This window comes from Antedon mediterranea, chromosome 8 (genome assembly GCF_964355755.1).
Source record: "Antedon mediterranea chromosome 8, ecAntMedi1.1, whole genome shotgun sequence".
In the NCBI taxonomy this organism is placed as follows: domain Eukaryota; kingdom Metazoa; phylum Echinodermata; class Crinoidea; order Comatulida; family Antedonidae; genus Antedon; species Antedon mediterranea.
This window is the reverse complement of record NC_092677.1, coordinates 2,475,177-2,499,033: the sequence shown is the minus strand read 5'-3', so window position 1 is coordinate 2,499,033 and position 23,857 is coordinate 2,475,177. Positions and strand designations below refer to the sequence as shown.

The following is a 23,857-nucleotide window of genomic DNA, read 5'->3' as shown; positions in this document are numbered from 1 at the left end:
TATTGTTTATATTAAATTTTTTGGGTGGTATATTATTTATTTTATTTATTATATAAATCTACTATCTTTATTATTTATATTGATATTTTACATGACACATTGTACACGTGGAACTTGTTTGTAAGTTGGGATAGACCTTTTGCACAGTCATATCCTATCATAGTAGAATATAAAGTGTGCTGTAAGATTACGAAGACTTGTAGATGTTGTTTAGATCAAACATACATATTGTACAAGTAATTTCCCAGTGGTGTTGAGCTCAGTGGTGTTGAGCTCAGTGGTGTGAGCTCAGTGCCGTAGCCAGAGGGAGCCAAGTATACACAAGACATTACCAGTGCTGTGAGCTCAGTGGCATAGCCGGAGGGAGCTAAGCGTTCACAAGACATCTCGTTGTATGTTTCTAAAGCACCCCTTTAGGGATAGGTAATGCAATACTGGAATCTGTCAACATATAATACTTGTTCTATTTCGCTTTGTATGGTGTCGGAAAATTATTATTTTTAGAAAATATGGTTGCACATGTTTTGCTATACAGTGTACTGTTACAGGCCTACACGTACAAACCTGGCCTTTTGTCTCAGTAGCTAGTACTGAGGGTTATAGATTTAATCTAATTAAAACAAACATTGAATTATTCATTTATTCCTATCAAAAATATAGTGTTTGATGATAAATAAAACTATTATTTTTTGTTAAAACTAAAAATGTTAAACTTGTAGTTCAAGAGGAAATGGTCTTTATTACTGTTTCAAATCAAATTAATTTTTTTTCAGTTTCATTTTTTTGGTTTTGATTAAATAGTAATATGATGTTGTCATTGAAACATATGGATATTGCTTTTAATGTCTGTGGTAATGTTATCAGGGCTAATAGCATTTAAATTAAAAAACTGAAAACATCCAAATAATTGTTTAGAATTATATCATCTGTTTTATCAACCTAGCAACCATTACCCAACAGCCTTTAGTAACAGTCAGTGCCAGTTGTTGCACCGACCATGAAGTGTCCACTCAACAGCTTGAAGAATGGCGGAGTATATACCATGAGGTTTTGATGGCACTGTGACCATGGTGATTGATCAGTAACTACAGGCCTTTGCTGGACCATGAAGTGTCCACTTAACAGCTTGAAGAACCAGATTACTTTACTAAATGATGGCACTGTGACCATGGTGATTGACCAGTAACTACATTCCTTCATGCTGGACCATGATGTGTCCATCGAAGGCTACAGACCATACTGTAGTTGACATGTTGACCATATGAATCTGTTTCATAGTCTACATTTTATTTTTGGCTACACAAGTGTCAACGGCCGAAGGAAGGAAAGAAAATGGAGTGGGCAGGCTTTCCCATTCCGTTTGGTCTTAGGGCCTGCGTACCATGCACCAGTCAGTAGGCCAATAGGATGTAGTATTATTCTCTTTATTAAAAGACATGAGCCTCAGCTGTCGTATCTGTCCTGATTGCATATGATAACTGTAGGCTACTCTACAGGAAAGATAGTCATATCTATATTTAGCAATATTGATCAGCTGGGCCTGGGGGCTGTCGTCTTGAACCTCGCTGTAAGATGCAGGAAGGATATTTTAGATTTATATTTAGCATTAACTTGCTATTAGCTAGCCTGGACACTGGGATTAGTGTGAGGTTATCATAACATGATTATCTTGGCTAGGGTTAGGGATTAGTTTTGAGGTTAGGGAGATATTGAATAGATATGGAGCATTCAATCCGCGATGAACTCAGACCTAGGAGTTATGTAAATTATGTCATCGAGCCCTGTAAAAGTGATTAAAATTTTTCTCAATTGTATGGTTAAAAAAAAGGTTCAAACATGCAGGTTGGTGATATAACCGAATAACATAATCTATATCATCACCTGGACCTATAATCGGCCAAATTGGTTTCAAAAACATCAAAATTGCTAAACCAAGCGTATGCGCATAGCTCAATATGATAAGTCATTATAAATTTGAAAGCTCTCTATTAATTTGTTTGATATCTACCCTCAAAATGCCAAGAAATCTGAATATATATTATTAGAATTAGAACATTTACCAATATACAGGATAGGCAAACTAGCATAATTCTTGTAAATTTTAAACATGGTTATTGGTAGTCTGCTACAAACCAGACCTTAATTAGCAATTTAATGATTAAGGACATGAGGGCTATAAGATATAGTGAATATATATAGAGAGCTGTCAAAACAAGACTTTCATGCTATAATGAACTTAAATAATGCGTGACTCTGTACGGAATACTTAACTACCGGTGTGTAAAAATTAAATGAAGAACTGCATAATGCTACTGTAAGGTCAGATATTGCCAGGTTTCCTATTATATTAGGCTTGCACGGTGAACTGTAGCAGAGCTGTGAGAAGAATAAATGCAATTGTGACTTTGTGATTCTTTTTTAAATCAAAAAGTTACGGAAAGGAATACATTTTCATAGAGTTCCATGAATGTGTCAATGCCCAATATATTGCATTAAAAGATCGTAAAGTTTGCTCGCAATGTTAAAAATTGCTATGAAAATGTACTTTTTCTTAACATTCTTATCATATCACTACCATATTTGTGCATGCCACTACCATATTTAGGCACATCATACTTTTTTATCAAAGTAGTTTGATAGTGTAAACAGAGCTTTAGATTACTGGAAGTATTGAGGTCGTCATCAAATATGACACATTTAATTAACAAAGACTAATTATATAATTACAAACTGTAGGAACAACTGTTCATAGTAATATAGTGATTTACCTTCATCTGTCTATTGATGGAAGGAAGTAAAAGAAGTAATCATGATAATGTGTAAAAATTAATTTAAAAATGGTGATAATTACTTTTTTGTTTTAAAACAATCACCATTTGTTGAACAAAACTAAATGCTCTTAAACATTTTTCATAAAAACATGTCAAGATTAATTAAAAAGTTAAACTCGTAATTGTTGTTTTGTGGTTAGAAGTTTAAAAAAAAAAACATTTTCCTGTCATGACAGTAGCTATGCTGTAATTAATATTGATTGGTTGTCCTTGGAAAATTGTATTGAATTGTTCTTTTCTTTAAAAATGAAAAAACATTATATAACGTTTTAGCCTTGATAATATTACTACAATGGCACGTACTGTAGCACAATAAAGCCATTGTTAAAAAAATACTATGATAGATAAATATAGATCCACTAAAAACGTAAATTATTTAACTTAAAAAAGGCATAAAAATAATAATATATATTTCACAAATTTCTGCTCATAGCAAGCACTAACAAATAAACTGCTTTTATTGCCAACATTAACAAAACAATGATAAAAAAAATAGAATAATTTTTTAAAACTAAATAATACAAATACTATTAAACTAAATGCAAATAAATTTAAATTAAGTTGAAATACTAATTAATGTTAAATTATTTTTTTAAATAATTATCAAAATATTTCATCTTCCACTTGTCTTGGCCTTCTTCATGTCATGATTTTTGTAACAATTCTAGTCAAAAGCAGAAAAACTATAAATGTTGAGAGCAAAAGTTGATAAACCAAAGGCCTTGGTACAATTTGTTTTTTTTTAGAGCCTTGACAAAATTTATGATCATAATTGCATTGTTTTTATTGATGTAATTGTGACTTCCTGTGTTAGTTAGACCCTAGATGCTACTTTCCAAAATTTACCATGTTAAAACTTTTTTTTTAATCCCAGGGATTCATAATGGTACATGTTTTGTTGCTTTATCTCGTTATCATTAGCAGCATTTAATGCTAAAAATTATAATTTTTGAATCCATACTACCACCAAAACATAATGTGATATGTTATCGCAATCATATAACTGTATAATAATTATGTTATTATCATAGGATTAAGCTGTGGTAATAATTATGTTATTATCATAGGATTAAGCTGTGGTAATGATTATGTTATTATCATAGGATTAAGCTGTGGTAATAATTATGTTAATGGTATTCAGATTTGTATTTAGGTTTTTGTTTATATATTTTATCAACTGTGATTGAACCAGTGTTGCAGCATTATTATTATTTAAGACTAATACATATTGATTATAGCATTTAAATATTCATCAATATATTCATATTTTATTTAATATTTCCCAATGTTATTACTAAATTAATCCTATTGCTTTTTAATTACTTATACTTGCTTACACTTAAGTCATCTGCATTTGAGTCACTCCCTGATTGGCTTATTTCCATGATTACTAATTAACTTATCATAATTATATTGTCAATATCGTCCTGTTGAACAGGATGTGATAGCATCTTGACGTGGACGCACAACGTAATAGTCCCCCATACAATTCCAAGGTGTCCTTATTGATCCATTAGAAAATGTCAAGACGTTTCGTAGAAATCTGAATCATGTTGTTGTTAGTAGAAATAAGATAAAGATGTAAAAAAATAAGATAAAGATGTAAATGTATACAATGTGGTATACTGTTGTAGCTAGATTCTTATAATAATATTAATCAAATGAAATTTATTTGTAGTACCCTTTTGATGGGGATATAATCCTTTGCCTTTAGATTGAAATCTCTTGAAAAGAAAAAATGAAAGTATTGAAAAAAATGTTTTGAATTTTATGTTTTCATGTTCTATCGTTTTAAATTCCGGATGTTGTGACATAAATGTTTTTAAGTTCTATAATTAAAATACAGATACCGACATATTGAAACAAAAAAATGTCTGATATGCTTGCTACATGAAACAGATTGACATTGTGCTTGATAGAGGATGAATAATCATTTATGCATAACTTACAAATAGCGGGAATCCAGGTGGAGGGACTTAACAACCCTGATCCAAATACTGTACAAAAGGTAGAAGAATAAAAGATATATTACTAGGTTCTTTAAAGTGCACATGAGCATTTTGTGTACACTGGACCTACGGTTTATAGTCCTTATTCGAGAAGACTCGAAAGAACCATGGAGCTTGTGAGCTTGAACTAGCTTCTTTTGCCATGAGGCTATGTATTACGGTTCCACTCTGTCTTAACCGCTCGACCACTCACCGTTTTATTTTGTCGGTATATAACTGAATGAGGAAAAGTTGACCATAAAATATTTTATGAATTCTACTGAATTATCCTTTCAACAACTGGTCTGTTATGTTGTTGAAGCTCCTAAATCCAATGTCCTGTGTATGCAGCCATATTGAGCTGAACAAGTGATACAAGATTAAAGGGATTATCATAATGGATTAGGCTTGATCTTTGGATTAAGTGCAGGTTTTGTGTTAAGAAAACATTGCATTAGCTATTGCATATTTCAAATGGAAATGATTAACATATTTATTTATTGTGTTATTTAATTTAGATTTAAGTAGATACTATAATTTCCATTTTTAAATAGATGAAAGGGCTTGATTAATTCGCTATTGATTTTTGTTGTTTTCCCCAATTCCTTCCCATAATACATTGTGCTACAGTGTTTTCTAGCGATATATCAAGTTATCTGTGCGATAGATGATAACAATATATCAAGTAATCTCAAACTTTTTCTTTTGTTTTACATAATAATATCTCGCACAGTATGCTTTACTATTACAGTAATTAAGCATTGATGTTTTAGGCATAAGTTTCTCTGTCAAGTGTAACTTAAATTTCAAATATTTTTTAATTTGTTATTTTTTTAGGGATGGCTTGCTGCCCTTGTATTTTGTGTGTAATTGTTTGTTTTATAAGTAGTTTCTAATACGAGAAATTAAGTTGTATGTAAAGTTAGTACAAAATGTTTATAATAACCTACATATCATTAAACTAGGCTAGAATGAGACTCACTACAGTACAGCGCATTAAGTTTCAACGATATGTACAAATTTGAATTTGTGTTTACGAGCAATAAATAATAATAAATAGTCACGCAGATTCCTGAGTTAACAACTAGAGAAAATGAATCGTCGCAATTATGCAGACCACGTAAGATTTTGTAAATCAAGTCGGGGAAATTGTCATTTTATTGGAGCAGATGTTTCAAATTACTTGATATTACTAATCATTTTTTAGCCATTTTATATTCGAATTGAAATTAATATCTGCGGCCGTTTAGGTATTCTGTCGATGTATGCATGAGGACTAAAACGCGTCTTTTCAATCCTTTTTTTTTTATCTAAACTTAAATGTAATATAAAATACCTTTCTGTTTATATAAACAATACAATGCAATAAAACTTTATTCCAAAACTCGGGGGGGGGGGGGGGGAAATTCATTTGGTACCTCAATATTCTGAGGAAACCTTTAGGATTTTATTAATTTTGTTCATTGCGGATTGTTGGCTACGTTTTTTTTATAATCTTCTAATAATACTGTGCGTTCGTGCCTGTATTCAGCAATTATGCAACTGTTAAGTCCAATATTGACAGCCAACTAACAACCTTTATTGGCCATTAAAGCTCTTTCAATTTCAGAAGCCTGTATTGCTTCACGTGAAGTTTATTCGTTGTGACATGTGACATGTGACATGTGACCTCGCACTCTGTTCAGCAGTTTGGTTTTATTTGATGATTCCTACTGTTGCCTAGTTTCGTTTGGATTCAGTTTACGTGAATTCTATCGTTTTTAAAGCCAATACCTATTTATAATACATGTTCTGATCATATAACAATATTGATATCAACAGATAAAATTGATCAGTAAAGTCATAAAATGTAGTTCATCAAAAACCTCACTTGGTTTATAATATTCTTGAAAGATTTCATGAGTTATGACAGTATGAGGTCACCATGAGTTATAATATTTATAAATATAAGAGAGAGTATGTAGTATGATTGTTTAAATTTTCCTATCTGCACCATCCATACACATGGGATATCAAGATGACTGGAATTGTAACTACTGGGAAGATTATGACATTTGACACATTATTCACCATCTTGGATCCAATATACTGTAGTGGTCAAAATGCTATTAGAGCACATTGGGAATTATTGGGGTATCCACTTCGAGGTGCTGCTGTTATAAAATAGTATATAACACCTAAATATATTCCTGTCATTTGATTGGACAATTGTGGGTCACATGGCGTGCAACAGTCATCATTCACTCAGTGCTACAGCTCCTCTGTTGTGACTCAATTGAACTGGTTGAGGATCCACCAACCGAGTTACACTAAAAAGGAAATGACATGTCCCAATCGTACAGCTTGCTGATGATTCTGGAACTTGATCTAACTATTGGTAGAGCACTCGATGACATTAAAAATGACACAAAATGTTGTAATTAAGACGACTAATGGTGAATCCGACACTCACACATATATCATGATGCTGAGTATTGTTGTACGTAACCATAGAAACGGATTAGTCATGAGGATTTTTTTAGGTTATATTGCTAGTGTTTTAGCTGATATGATTTCAAATAAAGTTAGTAAAATGAATAATTATTATGATTATGATATGACATTAACATGGTATTGATGATACAATAATTATGAGATTATGATGATGACAATGATTATGAGATTATGATGATGACAATGATTATGAGATTATGATGACAATGATTATGAGATTATGATGATGATAATGATTATTTAGAAATTTACTGGAAAATTTTTTAACCCAAAAAATGTATTACAATTCATATTTAGAGGATACGAAACTGATACTATTTTTGAAAAAAATGTGATTTTGTTATGCAAGTACAGATATATTGCATTTACGCCTTTGCAATTTATTTTGTTATTTTTCATTATTTTTTAAACTTATAACATAAACTAAAAAAAAATACACATTTATACAAATAGCATTGAAAGGATTTCCATCAACATGTGGACTGCGGTGCAATTTCCTTCTCTACTTTTACTCAATGCCATAGTGTAGGCGTCCGCTAATAAGCAACATTTAGTGTTAATATCGCTGATCAGGGTTTTAATAATAATTTATGTGAAAGTTTATTGAAATGCATGAAATATCACATTTGATGGTTTCATTTTGTGACAAACATGCAATACTGATCCTTGTCACATTTTCAATTTAATTGATTCTGAAATTAAGTTTAATAATTAATATTTTATATATAATAAATGTTTTAGTGTCTAATCACAATTTTATGAAAATCAAGTAAAAACATTCTAAAAACATTCTAAAAATGTATCTCGTCATCGTTTGTCTACATTATCACCAATCTATAATATTTCTAATGTTATCAACATTGATAATTTCATTATATAAGACTGAATGAAATCATTTTTTATTATCAATTCTAATTTACTGCAATAGTGGCACTGTGGGTTGGCAGTTTCTAAATCCAGAAACCTGGGTTCGATTCCTAGAAAAATTCAATTTCTATATTTTCAAACATATTACCACTATTTAAGTATTATTTCGTACCATATTTAGGTATAAACTAACTTTGATTTTTTATTCATGTTTTCGAATACTATGAATAAGTGTTACGGTCCATGAACCCCGCCATTGAGTGGGCACTACCTACTCAAGGCTATGTCTTTCCAAGATGCTAAAATGTTAAGTAGACACATAGTAGACAAAGTCACTGTTTTCTGTTTTAAGAACGAAAGAGAGAAAATGAAATGATGTAAGGAATGCTAACTGAGGTTACTTTCTAATATCTAATCCATGATAAAGGATTCTGTCAGATCAAATGTCTGTTAAGTTCACGTCGTCATCGTCGTAGCTCGGGGTATCAAATCTTAAATGTATGTGGCAGGTAGACTGAGCCTAGAACCATTAAAGCTTAACTTGAAAATTAGAAATAACAAATTACACATTTCACGGAGTGAAAGACGGTTTTTTGTAGTTACAAAATATTGTTGGATTGAATAGAGTTTATATGGTTACAATTACATACATTTAATTTTCAATTGTGAAAATTGTGTATTCAATTATTATATCCAACTAAAAAATACATTAATTTTTATTATTATGTAATGGAAACTTAATAAAATGAAGAATACAATTCTCAAAATATATTATTTATACAAACATTCGAAATGAATGTAATTTCTAAATTTTATCCATCTGAATTCCAAAGTTAGAAATGCAAATACAAACAAATTTGATTTATTTTTAATTTTTATTTATTCAATTTCTGCCATATACAATATAAAAAAAAAACCAAATATAAAAGGAAAGGAAATTACCAAACAGGTGCTAAACGCCTATGCTAGTTGGTCAACCCAGAACAGAGCACAGAAATAAACAACAACAAAAATGACATTCTACAATTAAACTGTAAATATTCTGTTATTACTCCTGTGATAATTGTCTTAAATACAATGATACGTTTTTACAATGTTTTCATCATAATATGGCTGTGTACTGCTGTATATAAATGTTGACATCCAATAGTGCGTCAGATATCATGCTATTTAGGGTGTGTTTTGATAGGTATCATCCAATCAGAGAACACGTATCATACTGATTTCAAGAGTCTGTAGAGCATTCCTGTCTTGTTGTCTAATTGTAAAGGTATTTTGTTATCAGTAGGAATTCTGTTCCTGCTAATAAAATATAAATATTTATTTTATTATTTTATTCATTATTTAACCATGTTTCAACTAAACTTAAAGACAATTTCTTTTTGCAAATTTATTACAATACAACATCTGATGCCTAAAGAAAATCTTTGCTTTGATGACAAATTAAAACTTGGGGTTATTTTAATTTTGCCTCTGGCTATTCATGTTGCAAAACATTATTTTACGTCGAACACAAACTTCTTATTTTAGTTCATCCATTTAGTAATTCAGCTCTGAATGGGATTCTGTTCTAATTGACTTTTGACATTGAGGTTGTCCATAGATAATATTAAATGATGAAATAGTGGGATAATTTAATAAGAAGTACAGGTGAATAGTAGATTGAAGAAATGGATGATTTTAAGATTCACTACTGTGTACAAACTGCAGATTTTAATAGCCTGCTACTTTACAATTGACAAGCTGAATTAAAATAAGGATGGCCATGATAGGGGTTTGTCCTATTCATTAAGATAACTGCTATATAATTATACTCTATAAAATATGTTAATTTAAATAGAGGAATAACAAGTGCAGTTAATTAAATATACGTCCATGTTGCAGGCCTCAATCACTTTAAATCAGTCTTTAGGATGTATTTTAATTATATTTTATTCTAAATATAAGTTTTGTCATAATGAAAAAATCTTATAATTAAACTATTTTTCATGTATTAGTTTGTTTCTTGTGGTGCATGTTTTATTTATCATTTATTACTAAAAAATAATGTATTAACCAGACAAATGCAAAGAAGAAATTGAAATGTGTAATAGCGTATCTATATATAGGTTCTATGAAATGAACCATTTAACTTTGGTGACTTTGTATTTTTTATGATATTGCCTTTTAAAACTAGGATACATTGTTGCAGTTCCTAAAAGTAATATATAAATTACTATTTTGACCTACTTTTAAATCTATAAATATTTATTTTTAATACTTTGAATTTAATACTAAAATAAATAATAATAACTGTGTTTACATTAATTCCTTTTAGATTTTGTTTGTATATTTAGATTAATTATAATTATTGAGTGTGAACTTTGTTTTTTTACAGATGTATGGTAATATGGGATCTATCAAATATTTTGTTGAAGCAAATAAAGAAGAGACAATAACAAATTGGTGTCCAATTGGACAAAGCAAATGCGTTGATAAACATACTGTAGTTCCTATTAGATGTTTAGGTAAGGAAAACAAATTCTACTGCAGTTACTGCAGTAACTACATTTTGTTTACTTTTTAACCTGTTCATGCAATTTTTAGCAAGCTCTTTTCTGTGGTATAATACAAACTGTTTATTACAGTGACTGCATCATAAACTTATAAAAATTATTGCAGTAAATAATTTAATTACTGCTGAAACTGCAGTAGAATATTTTGACATGATCCCTTAATATTGTATAGACAAATAATGGAAACATACATGTCGGTTGTGATCATTATGAGATGTCAAATCCTAATGGCATGGCATAATTTACCCACAATTGAGAAAAAAAAAACACCCACATTTGTCAAAATATGTGAGGTGGCCTTCTGGTAACCCTAGTGATTTTTACTGCACCATAAGAATGCATTTGCAATATATTTTGAACATTATTATTATTTATTATTTCAGTTGGTGAATTTATAAGCGATGCGTTAATGGTACCACAAGAATGCCGGTTTTCACACATGCACGATAAAGAACTCTGCATGAGCCACGACGATTGGCGGGATCAAGCCACGAAGGAGTGCGCGACAAATAGCTGGATATTACATGACTACGGAATGCTTCAACCATGCAAAGCTAATTTTAGTGGTGTGGAGTTTGTGTGCTGCCCTCCTCCAAACGAAGCAACACCATCAGCGCCACAAGAGGTCGTAGAAAGTTCGCCAGGTGTGTATGTTTATGTTAACTTGTTTTGAATTCATCAATGTGGAATTAAGAAAACATTTGACAAAGGAATGAGTTCCTTGTATCAGACAGTAGAGCTTTTTCAAAACTAAATAATACTCATGTAGCCTATTATTAGGGACCATGTAAATGTTTACTGCAGTTACTGTAGGAAATATATATATTTACTCTTCTTTTACCTGTTTATGTAATTATTAATACTGTTTTGGTAATCATACATATTGTTTTATTACAGTACTGCCACATAAACTTCTACATTAAAACAAGCTATCATTTTAAAATGTAGATATTGCTGTAGAATTATTTTGACACGATCCCTAAATACTAAATATAAGAAATTACATATGGAAATAGATACAAATTTGGCAGATGTAAATGTGGATATAAATCCCACCATACTCTTTAACATAAAAGTCACAACCTCACTATTTTTTTATTTTCAACTACTTTTATGAAGAAAAAAATAATTATGTCTATGTCATTGTCAGTAGAAAGTGATTCCTGTGATTTATTTCACCAATTCAGCGGCATTATGGGAGTATTCAACGTTAGCATAAATTTGTCTCAACGTTCATGAAACGATCTAAAGTCTTTTTTACAGTGTAAATTGCAGTGAACTAATATTACTGCATGTAATGTTGTGAATCTGACGATTTGATTGGATTATACTTGATGCCAGAAAAGGCTAACGATGAAGATTGGCTTATATTCAATGGTTTTATTGCTGTAATACCTCAGGGTGTGTTGTATAGCTGTTAATACACTGCTAATACTAACCGTGTGTCTAAGTTATTCTTAGGGTAATTTACGTAACTGTCCAAATCTTTTAAATGTCTATGAGTGACCTGAAGTCTCCATGGGTGACCTGAAGTTTCAGCAAGTGACCTGAAGTCTTAGCTAGTGACCTGAAGTTTTAGCAAGTGACATATAGTATCAAAAGTGACATAAAATCTCAACGAGTGACCTGAAGTCTCGGCAAGTGACCTGAAGTCTTAGCTAGTGACCTGATGTCTTGGCTAGTGACCTGAAGTCCTAGTAAGTGACATATAGTATTGGAAGTGACATGACGTCTCCACTAGTGACCTGAAGTTTTAGCAAGTGACATATAGTATCAAAAGTGACATAAAATCTCAACGAGTGACCTGAAGTCTCGGCAAGTGACCTGAAGTCTTAGCTAGTGACCTGATGTCTTGGCTAGTGACCTGAAGTCCTAGTAAGTGACATATAGTATTGGAAGTGACATGACGTCTCCACTAGTGACCTGAAGTCTTAGTAAGTGACATGAAGTCTCCACTAGTGACCTGGAATCTCCACGAGTGACTTGAGTCTCAAGTGAGGGACATAGAATCTTCGGAAGTGACATGACGTCTCCAGAATTGACAGAATCTCTGATCATTTCTGGAATAGTATGGCGTGTCCATTACTGGCCCAGAGTCTGTATTCTTTCTGATTATAATTAAAATTTCTTTCACTAAATGTCTTTGTTTCATGGAAAATCAATAAACAGACAGCCACAGTACAAACTAATAAAATATTGGTACAACTGTTTGATATTCTGTGTAGGCACTTTACAAAAAGGTAATAAAACAAGAATTTATTTGTACAAATACAGGATTATGTCAGAAATTTAAGAATGGAGGTATTCAACCACAAACCTGAATTGACCTTCCGAATGATCCGAATCCATGACCTTTTACATACAAGATCGACGTCACTACAACTGGACCGTAGCGAAATCCAGCTGCCATGCAGGTTGCTCTGTTGAAATCAATTGCTCACAATAATGTTAACTTCCTACAGCCATTTATAATAATTATCAAGTATTTGAATAGTAGAGTAGATACTAGTGTTAAATTCTGTCTCACTATCAAACTAGTTTGTGCCCAAATATTGTAGGGATAAGCACAAATATAGTAGTGATATGACATCATCATGTCTATACATGGGCACATCACATTTTTTGTTACATAAAGTTTGATAGTGTAGACAGAGCTTTATCTGTGTTACTCTTTAAAATGCTTATGGGTAACAGTAGATAGTTCATTTCCCCCAAATTTGGAGGCTACATCAATGAAGGAAAGAAAAAAGACCATGTACGCAACTTCGTTGAGAAGGCAATTATAAACATATGTTGAAGGTCACAAAAAAAGTCTAGATACAGTCTTGACCATGTTGCTGTATAGTTACTGTATTAACTTTGATTTAACTAATTTATGCATGCATTTAACCCTTTACTAAATTTACAAAATTAACTATCAGTACTTAGTATACTATATTAAGCTCTTGTTTTTCCTTTTGCAAGGATCGACGAATAAATTATTTAAAAAGGTAGATTTTACCGGCGTTTCTGGTAAAAGCCTTGCAAGATTACAAGTTGTCAAACGTAAAGAAATATTACTTGTGCTTAATTGACGTCAATTAATTGGACGCTTTATCCTCTCACTGTCGGCATGTTTGATCTTCTTTGTTTTTTTGCGCTTTATACTGAATTTAAATTCAAGTGTAGATTCTCTTTTGAATGAAGTGTGCATTGTATTAAAACATTAATTAATGAGTTATTTATGATTATCAATGTATCAACTTATGTAATGGTTTATTTTAATTCACTTTGAATTTGAAGAAGCAAGTATACACACCTGTACAATTGAAAGATACAGAAAACTTTATTGTCAAATAATTCAATTAAAGATTTGAAATTGGTTTTTCTCATGGCAACTTAATATAAAGATAGAATAAAATCAGTAAAATGTTTATAACACAAAATAAAATAGTATTGTGTGTTGTCCCCCTGAATTTTTTTTTTTAATATGCCATTTTAATGTAACATAATAGTTAACCACTTTTACCAATCTAAAGAAATGTTATTTACCTGAAAAAATGTAATTTAAAGCAAAGAAAATAGTCAAATTTGCTGGCTACCAATAGATTTTTGGTTCAATTTAACCATTATGTCATTTTATAAGTGAAAAAAAAATGTTGTTTTTTTTTTCATTTTTCTTTCTACAGAAGTGATTAATTTTATTAAAACTACAAAATAACCCAATTCAAAGTCTGATTTAATTAATCTCCATTTTTCATGATTTTGGGGGACAATACATCTTTCTATTTATGTCAGCAATGGATTATGAATTTAGAATTTAATACAGTTTATGCTGATTAATATGCAAGAAGTCAACATGTACCAACATAATGTACAACGTGAACCAACATAATGTACAACGTGAACCAACATAATGTACAACGTGAACCAACATAATGTACAACGTGAACCAACATAATGTACAACGTGAACCAACATAATGTACAACGTGAACCAACATAATGTACAACGTGAACCAACATAATGTACAACGTGAACCAACATAATGTACAACGTGAACCAACATAATGTACAACGTGAACCAACATAATGAACAACGTGAACCAACATAATGTACAACGTGAACCAACATAATGAACAACGTGAAAAAACATAATGAAGCTAGGAAATGTAACCTTAGCAATCTACTACAATCTTTCATGCAAGGTGCAGAGCTGTGAAATGCATTGATTAGTATGGAGATTATGATCAATTATGTATATAGTTGTTTATGCAGCTTTCAACTGCCCCTCCTACAACTGTAGAAGTTTGATGCGTTGTGACACCAGGCCTGGGAATAAGGTTTTCTAAAATGTATTGGCTTTAGGCTACTCGTGTTATATCACATGAAGCTTGGATGTGTTTAGCATTTATCGGCAGCCTTGGGGTACCTCTTTTACTAGGATAGGTTGTGTTATGCTTAGAGGTGTAATTTTGCTTTTGTCATTTGTATTAGGCATTAACAAATTCTTTCCTTGCTATTTCATGTGAGATAATCCACCTTCTATTGATAACTCTAAAAACTTGAAACTTTTCCTATATATAATAAATATTTGGACGCTTGTAATGCTATTTATTTCAATTTTACACCAAAAAAAATCTTAAAATCTGTAATAATTTTTATCTTTTTATTGTTACATTACAACAACCCAATATTTACCCAGAATACCTGACAATTACCAAGAATGCTTGATATTATAATAATTGCCCAGAATTCTTGATAATTACCCATAATTCTTTATAATTACCCATCATACTATGTGCTACATCTTTAGATTACCCCTTGAACGTATGACCCCTTCAACTCTAATATTCTTATTCATGACTACAATTTATTCATATTGCTAGAAATTTCATCAGCGATCTATCATCAGATCCGATATTAAAAATCTTTTAGTTTGTTAGATGAACGGTAATATACTAAACGCGATCTGTCTTATGACAAAAACGTAATGAATGATAGTTGTAAAAATAGGTAGTATAAATTATCATTGTATACATATATTATTTTGTCTTAATAGCATAATTATCTTCCATTGAGTACAGTAATATAGTAAAGGATCACGTCAAAATTATTCTACGACAGTTACTTTTTCCTATCTAAATCTATGATAAGGCAGTTACTGTGATTACCCAGAAAATGCTTAGTGCTAAATAATTGTACAAGCATGGTCAATGGACCATATTTGAGTATATCACTTGTTGTTTTGTAGACAGAGCTTAAAACGATCTATGTACTAATACAAAAAATGTAGGGGAAAAATAGTTTTTAGGGGACAATATATTTTTAATGAAACTGTTTGTTTTTTAGCTGTAACTGTAACAACGAAGCAAGCAATCACAAAAGACCCGTACTTCCAAGAGAAGTTTGACAACACAGGTGACGAACATGAGCAGTTTATTGAAGCACGAGAACGCATAATCAAAAAGGAAGAGGATAAGATGTCAAAGGTCATGAAAGATTGGCAGTCTGCAGAGAAAAGTTACGAAACGATGATGAAGAAAGATCCAAAAGCTGCTGAGAAGATGAAGCAGTCCATGAGAGAGGTTAGTTGCGAGTTAAAGTAGTTGCGAGTTGAATTAATTGCTAGTTGAATTAGTTGCGAGTTGAATTAGTTGCGAGTTTAAGTAGTTGCGAGTTGAATTAGTTGCGAGTTCAAGTAGTTGCGAATTGAAATTGTTGCAAGAGGAGTTTCATATATACCTCAGTTGTTAACGTAACAATTAAAAAAATTTTATCAAATAAAATAATGCAAATCTGATAAAAATGTACAAAATAATTTCAAAATGATACATTTTTTGTTGCCAGCAATTCCAGAAGACAGTGAATGCCTTAGAAGTGGAGGCTGAATCTGAACGTAAAGGCCTACGTACTGTACACGAAGACAGAGTTAGTGGACTACTGACGGACAGACGCAATAAGATGTATAAGAAGTTGACAGCTCTGTTGACTGATAAAACACCAAAGGTATAATCAATATATTCATTATTTCAACTTAACCATTAAGAGTTTTAACAGGAACAGAAACTTCTGGATGATATAAGCCAAAAGCTAAAATATCGCAAAAAGGAATGCTTTAAAAGATTTTTGTGTGATAGTACAAACAGTAGTTCTCACATTTATGGAGCAAACACAGACAAACAGTTTAAACCCGTAAGTATTTGGCAATTACAATTATAGTTATATTTTACCTGAAAACCCAGTAGAACCCCTACTATTAAGGAGACACCTTCGAGACCGGACATAGTGTCCCCTAATAGAGTGTGTCCTGAATAGGGTTTGACCATATTGGTAACATTTATACTGTATTCATTATATATATTTTTTTGTTTCGCAGTCTGATGCAGTTCTTCAGACATTACAAAGATTTGTAAAAGCCATCAAGAAACATAGAGAACATATACTAAACCACTACCAACATCTGCAAGACGTCGATCCATCTATGGCTGATGAAAAGCGCCCTCTGTTGTTAACGCAGATGAAGCAGATGGACTCTTCATTGGAGAATGCTATTGATATGATAAGAAAAAAACCTGATGTGTATGCCTCAATAAAGGGCGATATTGGTATGGACATTTTTTTAATAATGTTGTTATTTAAAAGATAAAATATTTAATATAAGCATTTATGTAAGTGATTAAACACAATTTATTTATTATTTAGATTCATTGGTGAGAGATGACACAGAACACATCCGACCTCTCCTACAAGTTGAACCAGTCCCACCACAGTACCTGGACCAAAGACCACCAGAGATTAATCCAGACTTAATAATTGAAAAAGTTACGGCATCAAAATCTGAAATTGTTCAATCAGAAGCGACGACAAAGTTATTGCAACCTGACCCAGCCCCAACCAAACCACTTAAAACACAATGTAAGTATTGGTAATGTCTTAAGCATTACTGTTTCTTTTATTATTTTTTTATGGCAAACTTATGTCGTGAACGGCAATGTCAGTGAGTATTACATTCATATGGATGATGGATGAAACTTAGCCCGGACTGTTTAAAGCTGGATTGGTCCTATCATTGACCAAGGGCTTCTCTCATCTAGTGCCCACCTTAACCAGAGGAGAGGCATAAGCCAATATGTCTGAGGCAGATAATAGATGCAGGGGCTGCTATAAGAGTCAGCAGTGCTGGTATCAAATGCCTAATGGGACCCCCATATACAGTACAGCACCTAATACTTCCAGATGGTCTCCCATCCATGCTCTAACCGGGCCCAACGTTGCTTAATTTCAGTGATCTTAGTATACAATGTATTGATATTTTATTTTTATTTTAAATTTCATTTTAATGAAATATAATGTATGATTTTAGTTTGTTACAATGTAGATGAGGAGTCATTGTAATAAACAGTGTGTATGATTGCCAAGAAAAACAGCTTGCTAAATAATAAATAATTACACAAACAAGGTTAAAGAGTAAACAAAATGTAGTTACTACAATCATTGTGACATGGTCCATTAATGCAATTTACAATGTTACAAAATAAATGTATTCAGTGTGTACTGGTTAATTTTTATAAAGAAAACATTACCACTACCAAACCCTCATAGTATTAAAATGTGTAACAATTATTGTTTTAGTTCAGTATCTAGCTCATTTTATGTGATTGGAAGCAATTGTGTCTTGAAAAAATATTAATAAACAGCCAAGTTCCAATATATACCTTTTTCAAACTGTTATGATAATTTGTGAAATAAATAAAATATTGAAATGAGTAGGCCCTTGAGGAGAGAGATGAGAAACGCTGAGAATTCATATTGGTTGTCCTCAAGCTGTCAGGAGTGATTCCGACGCGATCCATCTTGTACAATGTGGCAGGTTTATGTGCTATTTTTCAACATTAAGTGTTTTGGATTTGCAAGTATTATCAGCATATAATGTACAACAGTGCTTGAATTCCTGTAATGGATTTTTCTCTACTATGTGTCTTTTTATTTTTTCTCATTTTTATTATACTTTCTAGGAAATTATACTAATTACGGCATTGTTTTTGTAATTCACAGCCATTAAGAAACTACCAGGGAAAACCATTATAAAAGAATTTCAGTCTCAACTGATAAAACGACCGCAAAAACCAAGTGGAAAGTTAGCACCAGCTTTCCACGATACAACGGTAATTTGTTATTATTTTATTTACTGCAAATTAGTAAGGACTATCAATAGGGAATTGTTTTCCACTGTCGTGATAATTATACAGGTGTCAATCCATTGACAAGACAATCGTACACCCAATATGCTCTACAAAAACAAGTTCTGAAGCTCTGTCTACACTATCAAACTTTATGTGACAAAAAAATGTGATGTGCCCATATATGGACACGATGACATATCACTTCCAAATTTGGACACATCACACTTTGATAGTTTGATAGTGTAGACAGAGATTTACAGTATAACGGATCTTTGAGATTGGAGTTGTATTGTCATAAAAAATTTGAACCAAAGAGTCTGTGATCGGTTTCCTATCATATTATCCACAACTCCACCCCTAAAAAATTAAGCAAAAAAATGTGCACATTCATGGGCCAATAACAATGAAACAGAACAATCCAGTAAAAAAAAGGTCTTAAAATAAATAAAATAGGCTTACTATGTTAAATACTATTGCGTTGAAAAAGACTGCAAAGTATCATAGCTAAATTTTTCAAATTCTAAAGTGAAATGTGACCTGTATGTATTGTGTTTACATAATTGATTTGTTTTTTCATAGACCACAAGAGTGGGTACAAAATCAAAGTTTGGAGCTCCAGTAGTAGCACTTGGTCTAGCATGCGGAATCATTGCAATCATCATGGTGATTGGAGCAGCCGGACTTATCATCCGTCATAAATCACGTCGCGTGCCAATCAATCAGGGATTTGTTGAGATTGACCCCAACATGACCTTGGAACAAAAACACATTGCAATGATGCAGAGTAACGGATATGAAAACCCCACATACAAGTATTTTGAGGTGGATAAATAAATGATGAATATTCATAAGATATTAAGGCCACCTCATCAATATTCAATTTCATGTTATCACTTGTAGCTATAAAGATTTCAAAAGGACAGAAAATAATTTATTTAAGGAAACACAAAAACCATGTATAAATGTTAAGAAATATGTAGAAATTGTTCAATATATGCATGACAATCTGTTGTGACTATACAATGTACACTAAATGGTGGGATGATTTTTAATTGGCTTATAGCTCATACATATTCATGTGATTAATGTGGCTTAGCTATTCATTTTAAATATTGAAGTCATGAAATGAATATTCATGTATTTGTTTAATTCATGAATAATTAACCTAAATATGGACATCTTTTGAATATTCATGAATTCATTGGAATTCCCATTGGCTGATATCTTATGCATATTTACATATACTGTAGGAGGAACATTGAATGACATCATTTATAGTTATCCCATCAATGTTTGTATCATCATTTTCATATTTAAGTCAAACATGTAGAATGTACCTGTTTCCAATATTTGATGTTAAATAAGATTTTAATGCATATTCATAGATAATTAAATATTCATGAATAATAATAATATTCATGAATAATTTAACCAGCACATTTGTATTCAAAAAATTTTAATGACTTCACAAGTAAACTTTTTAATGTGTAATTGTCAATTTACCTATGAAATAGATAAATAATCATTCTTTACTCATACGATTGATTACATCGATGTAGAATTAATGGATATTCATGACTGCTCGTGTCAAAGTGTACTGTAATTTGCATATTTATTCCATTTTGTGACAAGTGGTAAACTAGTATCTATTGACTGTGGTCACCTGTAATATTCTATGTAACGAAACAGAACTCATTTTTATGTATGGAAAGTAATGAATGCAGAATACTGTATTCGGTCAAAGGTCAACTGTGTATAAAAGAAGAGAGAATAATATAAGTAGTTTAAAATGTGATACTTTTTAGATGTCTTATGGTCAAGAATGTCTTTATTCGTTGGTTTATCCAAATGTGAATAATGCATACTTAATTACATTTATGAATATTCATGTTATATGTGGTGAAGATATTGAATATTCATGATTTTCATCATTCATTTTATTGTTTTTTTTGTGCCATAATGATGGCTTTGCATACAATATTTGTCACCTTTAATGAAAATAAATTTTAATCAATAAGTTGAATATTGTTTAGTATCATGAATATTCATATTTATTCTTGTATCGTGAATATTAATTTGTATTCTAGTATCATGAATATTCATGTTTATTGAAGTATCATGAATATTAATTTGTATTCTAGTATCATGAATATTCATGTTTATTGAAGTATCATGAATTTTAATTTCGATTTAGTACCATGAATATTAATTTTGAATCTGGTATGAATATTCATGTTTATTGAAGTATCATGAATATTCATTTTTATTCTCTTATTTTATATGAATATTCTATTTTGATTGATTCAAAACATTTTTAATTTGTAAGATATGATGGACTTTGTGGTGGTTGTTTCGTAGAGTACAGTGTATTGTAAACTCGCTCTGTCAGTGTAAATATTTAAAAACAAAGGGTTTTAATTTATAAAGCTGGTCTTAAAGGCGCAACAATGTAAAGAATGACACTTGTATCAGCAGATTTAGTATTTTACAATAGTCTAGTATGTAGTACATTCCAACATATTCAATTAATTATCGTTTTTTCATTTGTTTTTCTTTTAAAATGTTTCGACAATAGATGGATTTTTCCTCCAGACTTTGACAAATATGCTTTACAGTATTTAAAAAAAATCAAGGACAATTGTTTTTAAACTGAAAACATTATTTATGACTTTGGCACATGATACATAATGTACAACATAAATTGACTTATTTATGTTTTCATGTGTACATTCAACATTATTTCAATCGGAAGGACACGCATGACCGTCTTTGATTTTTTATGTGAAAAACACAACAGAAATAGCAATTATCCAAATAATGTCAATCTCTGTCTTTATTTTACATATTTTTATATAACTTAGGTTTGTGTATTATTAAATAGATCGTTTTAAGCTCTGTCTACACTATCAAACTAGTTTGACAACAAAAAGTGATATACCCAAATATGGTAGTGATATGATATCATCATGTCCATATATAGGCACATCACTTTTTTTTGGTCAAATATTGTAGACAGAGCTTAATTTATACCTGATTCTTGTTGTTATATTCTGTAGCATGTTATTTAAATGTCTCCTTTTGTAAGATCTAACGCCTGTTTTCTTTTATAAGCTATGCAGTCAACTATACTACTAGATTGTTTAACATTTTTTTTTGCTGTTATTTTATTATTTTAATAGATAATTGAATTGTGAAAATAAGAAATAACCCCAACCTGTGCAAATGTGTCAATAAAGCCTGTTTTCCCTCAAGAATTGTCAGGGTTTTTTTTCTTACTTCTTGTGTTTTAAACTTAACTACTGCAGTAACTTCATTTTTCGTCCATGCTCTATCTATGCAATTATTTAGTAAGCTTTTTTAAGGTAATCATACACACTGTTTATTGCAGTGCTTTATGAACTTCTACATTGAAACAAACTAAAACATATACTGCAGTAAAAATGTACCAACTGCAGTAGCATAATTTTGATATGTCTATCCAACAGTTACATGATAAAAAATTACAAATTTCTTGTTATGAATCCTATAAAGTCTTATATTTCCGTGTCCAGGATCGTGGGGTAAATATTTTGGCTGAATCCCATGTTGGGGAACACCCTGTCTAAAACAAGTAAAACCCGTTACATTGATCGTCTTTGTCCTCGCCCGCGCTTTCCACCCATTCTGGCGTGAAAGTTTTGTGAAGTGTTCTGTTGGTATTTTCTCAAGTCTAAAAGTTTATGAAACACAAGACATTTACAACATTCTGGACTTAAACTAAAATTAGAAACTATATTTATGCAAATTATTAGATTATGTAAATTATTACGTAACGCTGATATCACAATTTGTCTTCATGTTCCAAAATTAAAATTAATACAGTATTCAATAGATTACATTTTAAGTAGATTAGCGTTTTATTTATCATGGTAAATTACGTTTGATACCGCGGTATTTGCGTTTTATTGGTTACTAAATTGACATAATTCCACATTTGATTCCATCATGGCAATTTATTTAGATTACGGTTAGCATATTATTCAACAAGCTGAGAAGATATTGAAACGAGAGGACAATGGTCTAATGTATATTTTTTACGACATAAAGATCAATAAACGGATTGAGATTGCTTACGGTAACTTATATGTCAATAAATTTCGCATAACAGAGAAATATTTCGTTTCAGTCACATAAAATGTATCTTTAGAAGAAGAAACATAACATTTGTATAATATGACTAACATGATTAATAATGAAGCATTTCGATCGATTTTGGAGTATTATTTGAATGTATTTGTTATTTTTTTTTAATGTGGCCTTAGATATACAAAATATAAGAACATAATTATTCAGTCCCTGTTAGTGTCACGACAATGTTTTAATAAACAAAATGCTGTGAATATTTTTTCAATGTTTTATCAACTTCAATCTGAATAAGTATGTATAATGTACAGATCACAAGGGAAATTGCCTCTGGCTATTTAAATATATTGAATACATTTGAATTTATATCTTTTGATGTTTACTATAAAATTTAAAGTGCTCACGCGTCGCCGTTATGCGCATCTAATTTGAATATTATTTTATCCACCTGTATGATGCTGTTTGGTGAGAAGGCTGAGTAGCCTTTCAGTAGCCATTGCAATGATCTTATCGGATGTTTAGAGTTACAGTATTTTTGTGAGTAAAGTAGCAATACTAAAGGCCTACTTATAAATGTAAAAACTAAAGAATATAATATAGTTCAATATGAAAGAGAATATCGTTGATGACGTGTTGTAGACGTATGCTTTACTTTGCCCATAGATATTATTAATCTCTATATCTGTATGCTTCGCCGTGTTAGCCGATGCAATCGAGCCGGTCAGACGTTGCAGAATTTAAGCATCGTAGGTCAAAGGTCATTTTATATTGGAGCCTTTTACTATTTTTGTATTTTATGACATTTTTTTCTATGATTAAATGTTTAAATTTAAAA

At 31.1% G+C, this 23,857-nt stretch overlaps 1 protein-coding gene across 1 annotated transcript in view; it reads left to right on the top strand.

Moving 5' to 3' along the window:
* LOC140057551 (amyloid-beta precursor-like protein) overlaps nt 1–22,154 on the top strand; it is a 34,587-nt gene extending 12,433 nt beyond the window's left edge. The window contains exons 3-10 of the mRNA XM_072103264.1: nt 10,557–10,686; nt 11,118–11,378; nt 16,067–16,302; nt 16,565–16,723; nt 17,094–17,322; nt 17,420–17,632; nt 18,773–18,882; nt 19,480–22,154. Of these exons, the coding sequence (XP_071959365.1) occupies nt 10,557–10,686; nt 11,118–11,378; nt 16,067–16,302; nt 16,565–16,723; nt 17,094–17,322; nt 17,420–17,632; nt 18,773–18,882; nt 19,480–19,734 (1,593 nt within the window). The 3' untranslated portion in view covers nt 19,735–22,154. The remainder of the gene's footprint in view (nt 1–10,556; nt 10,687–11,117; nt 11,379–16,066; nt 16,303–16,564; nt 16,724–17,093; nt 17,323–17,419; nt 17,633–18,772; nt 18,883–19,479) is intronic.
* Nucleotides 22,155–23,857: the final 1,703 nt, after the last annotated feature.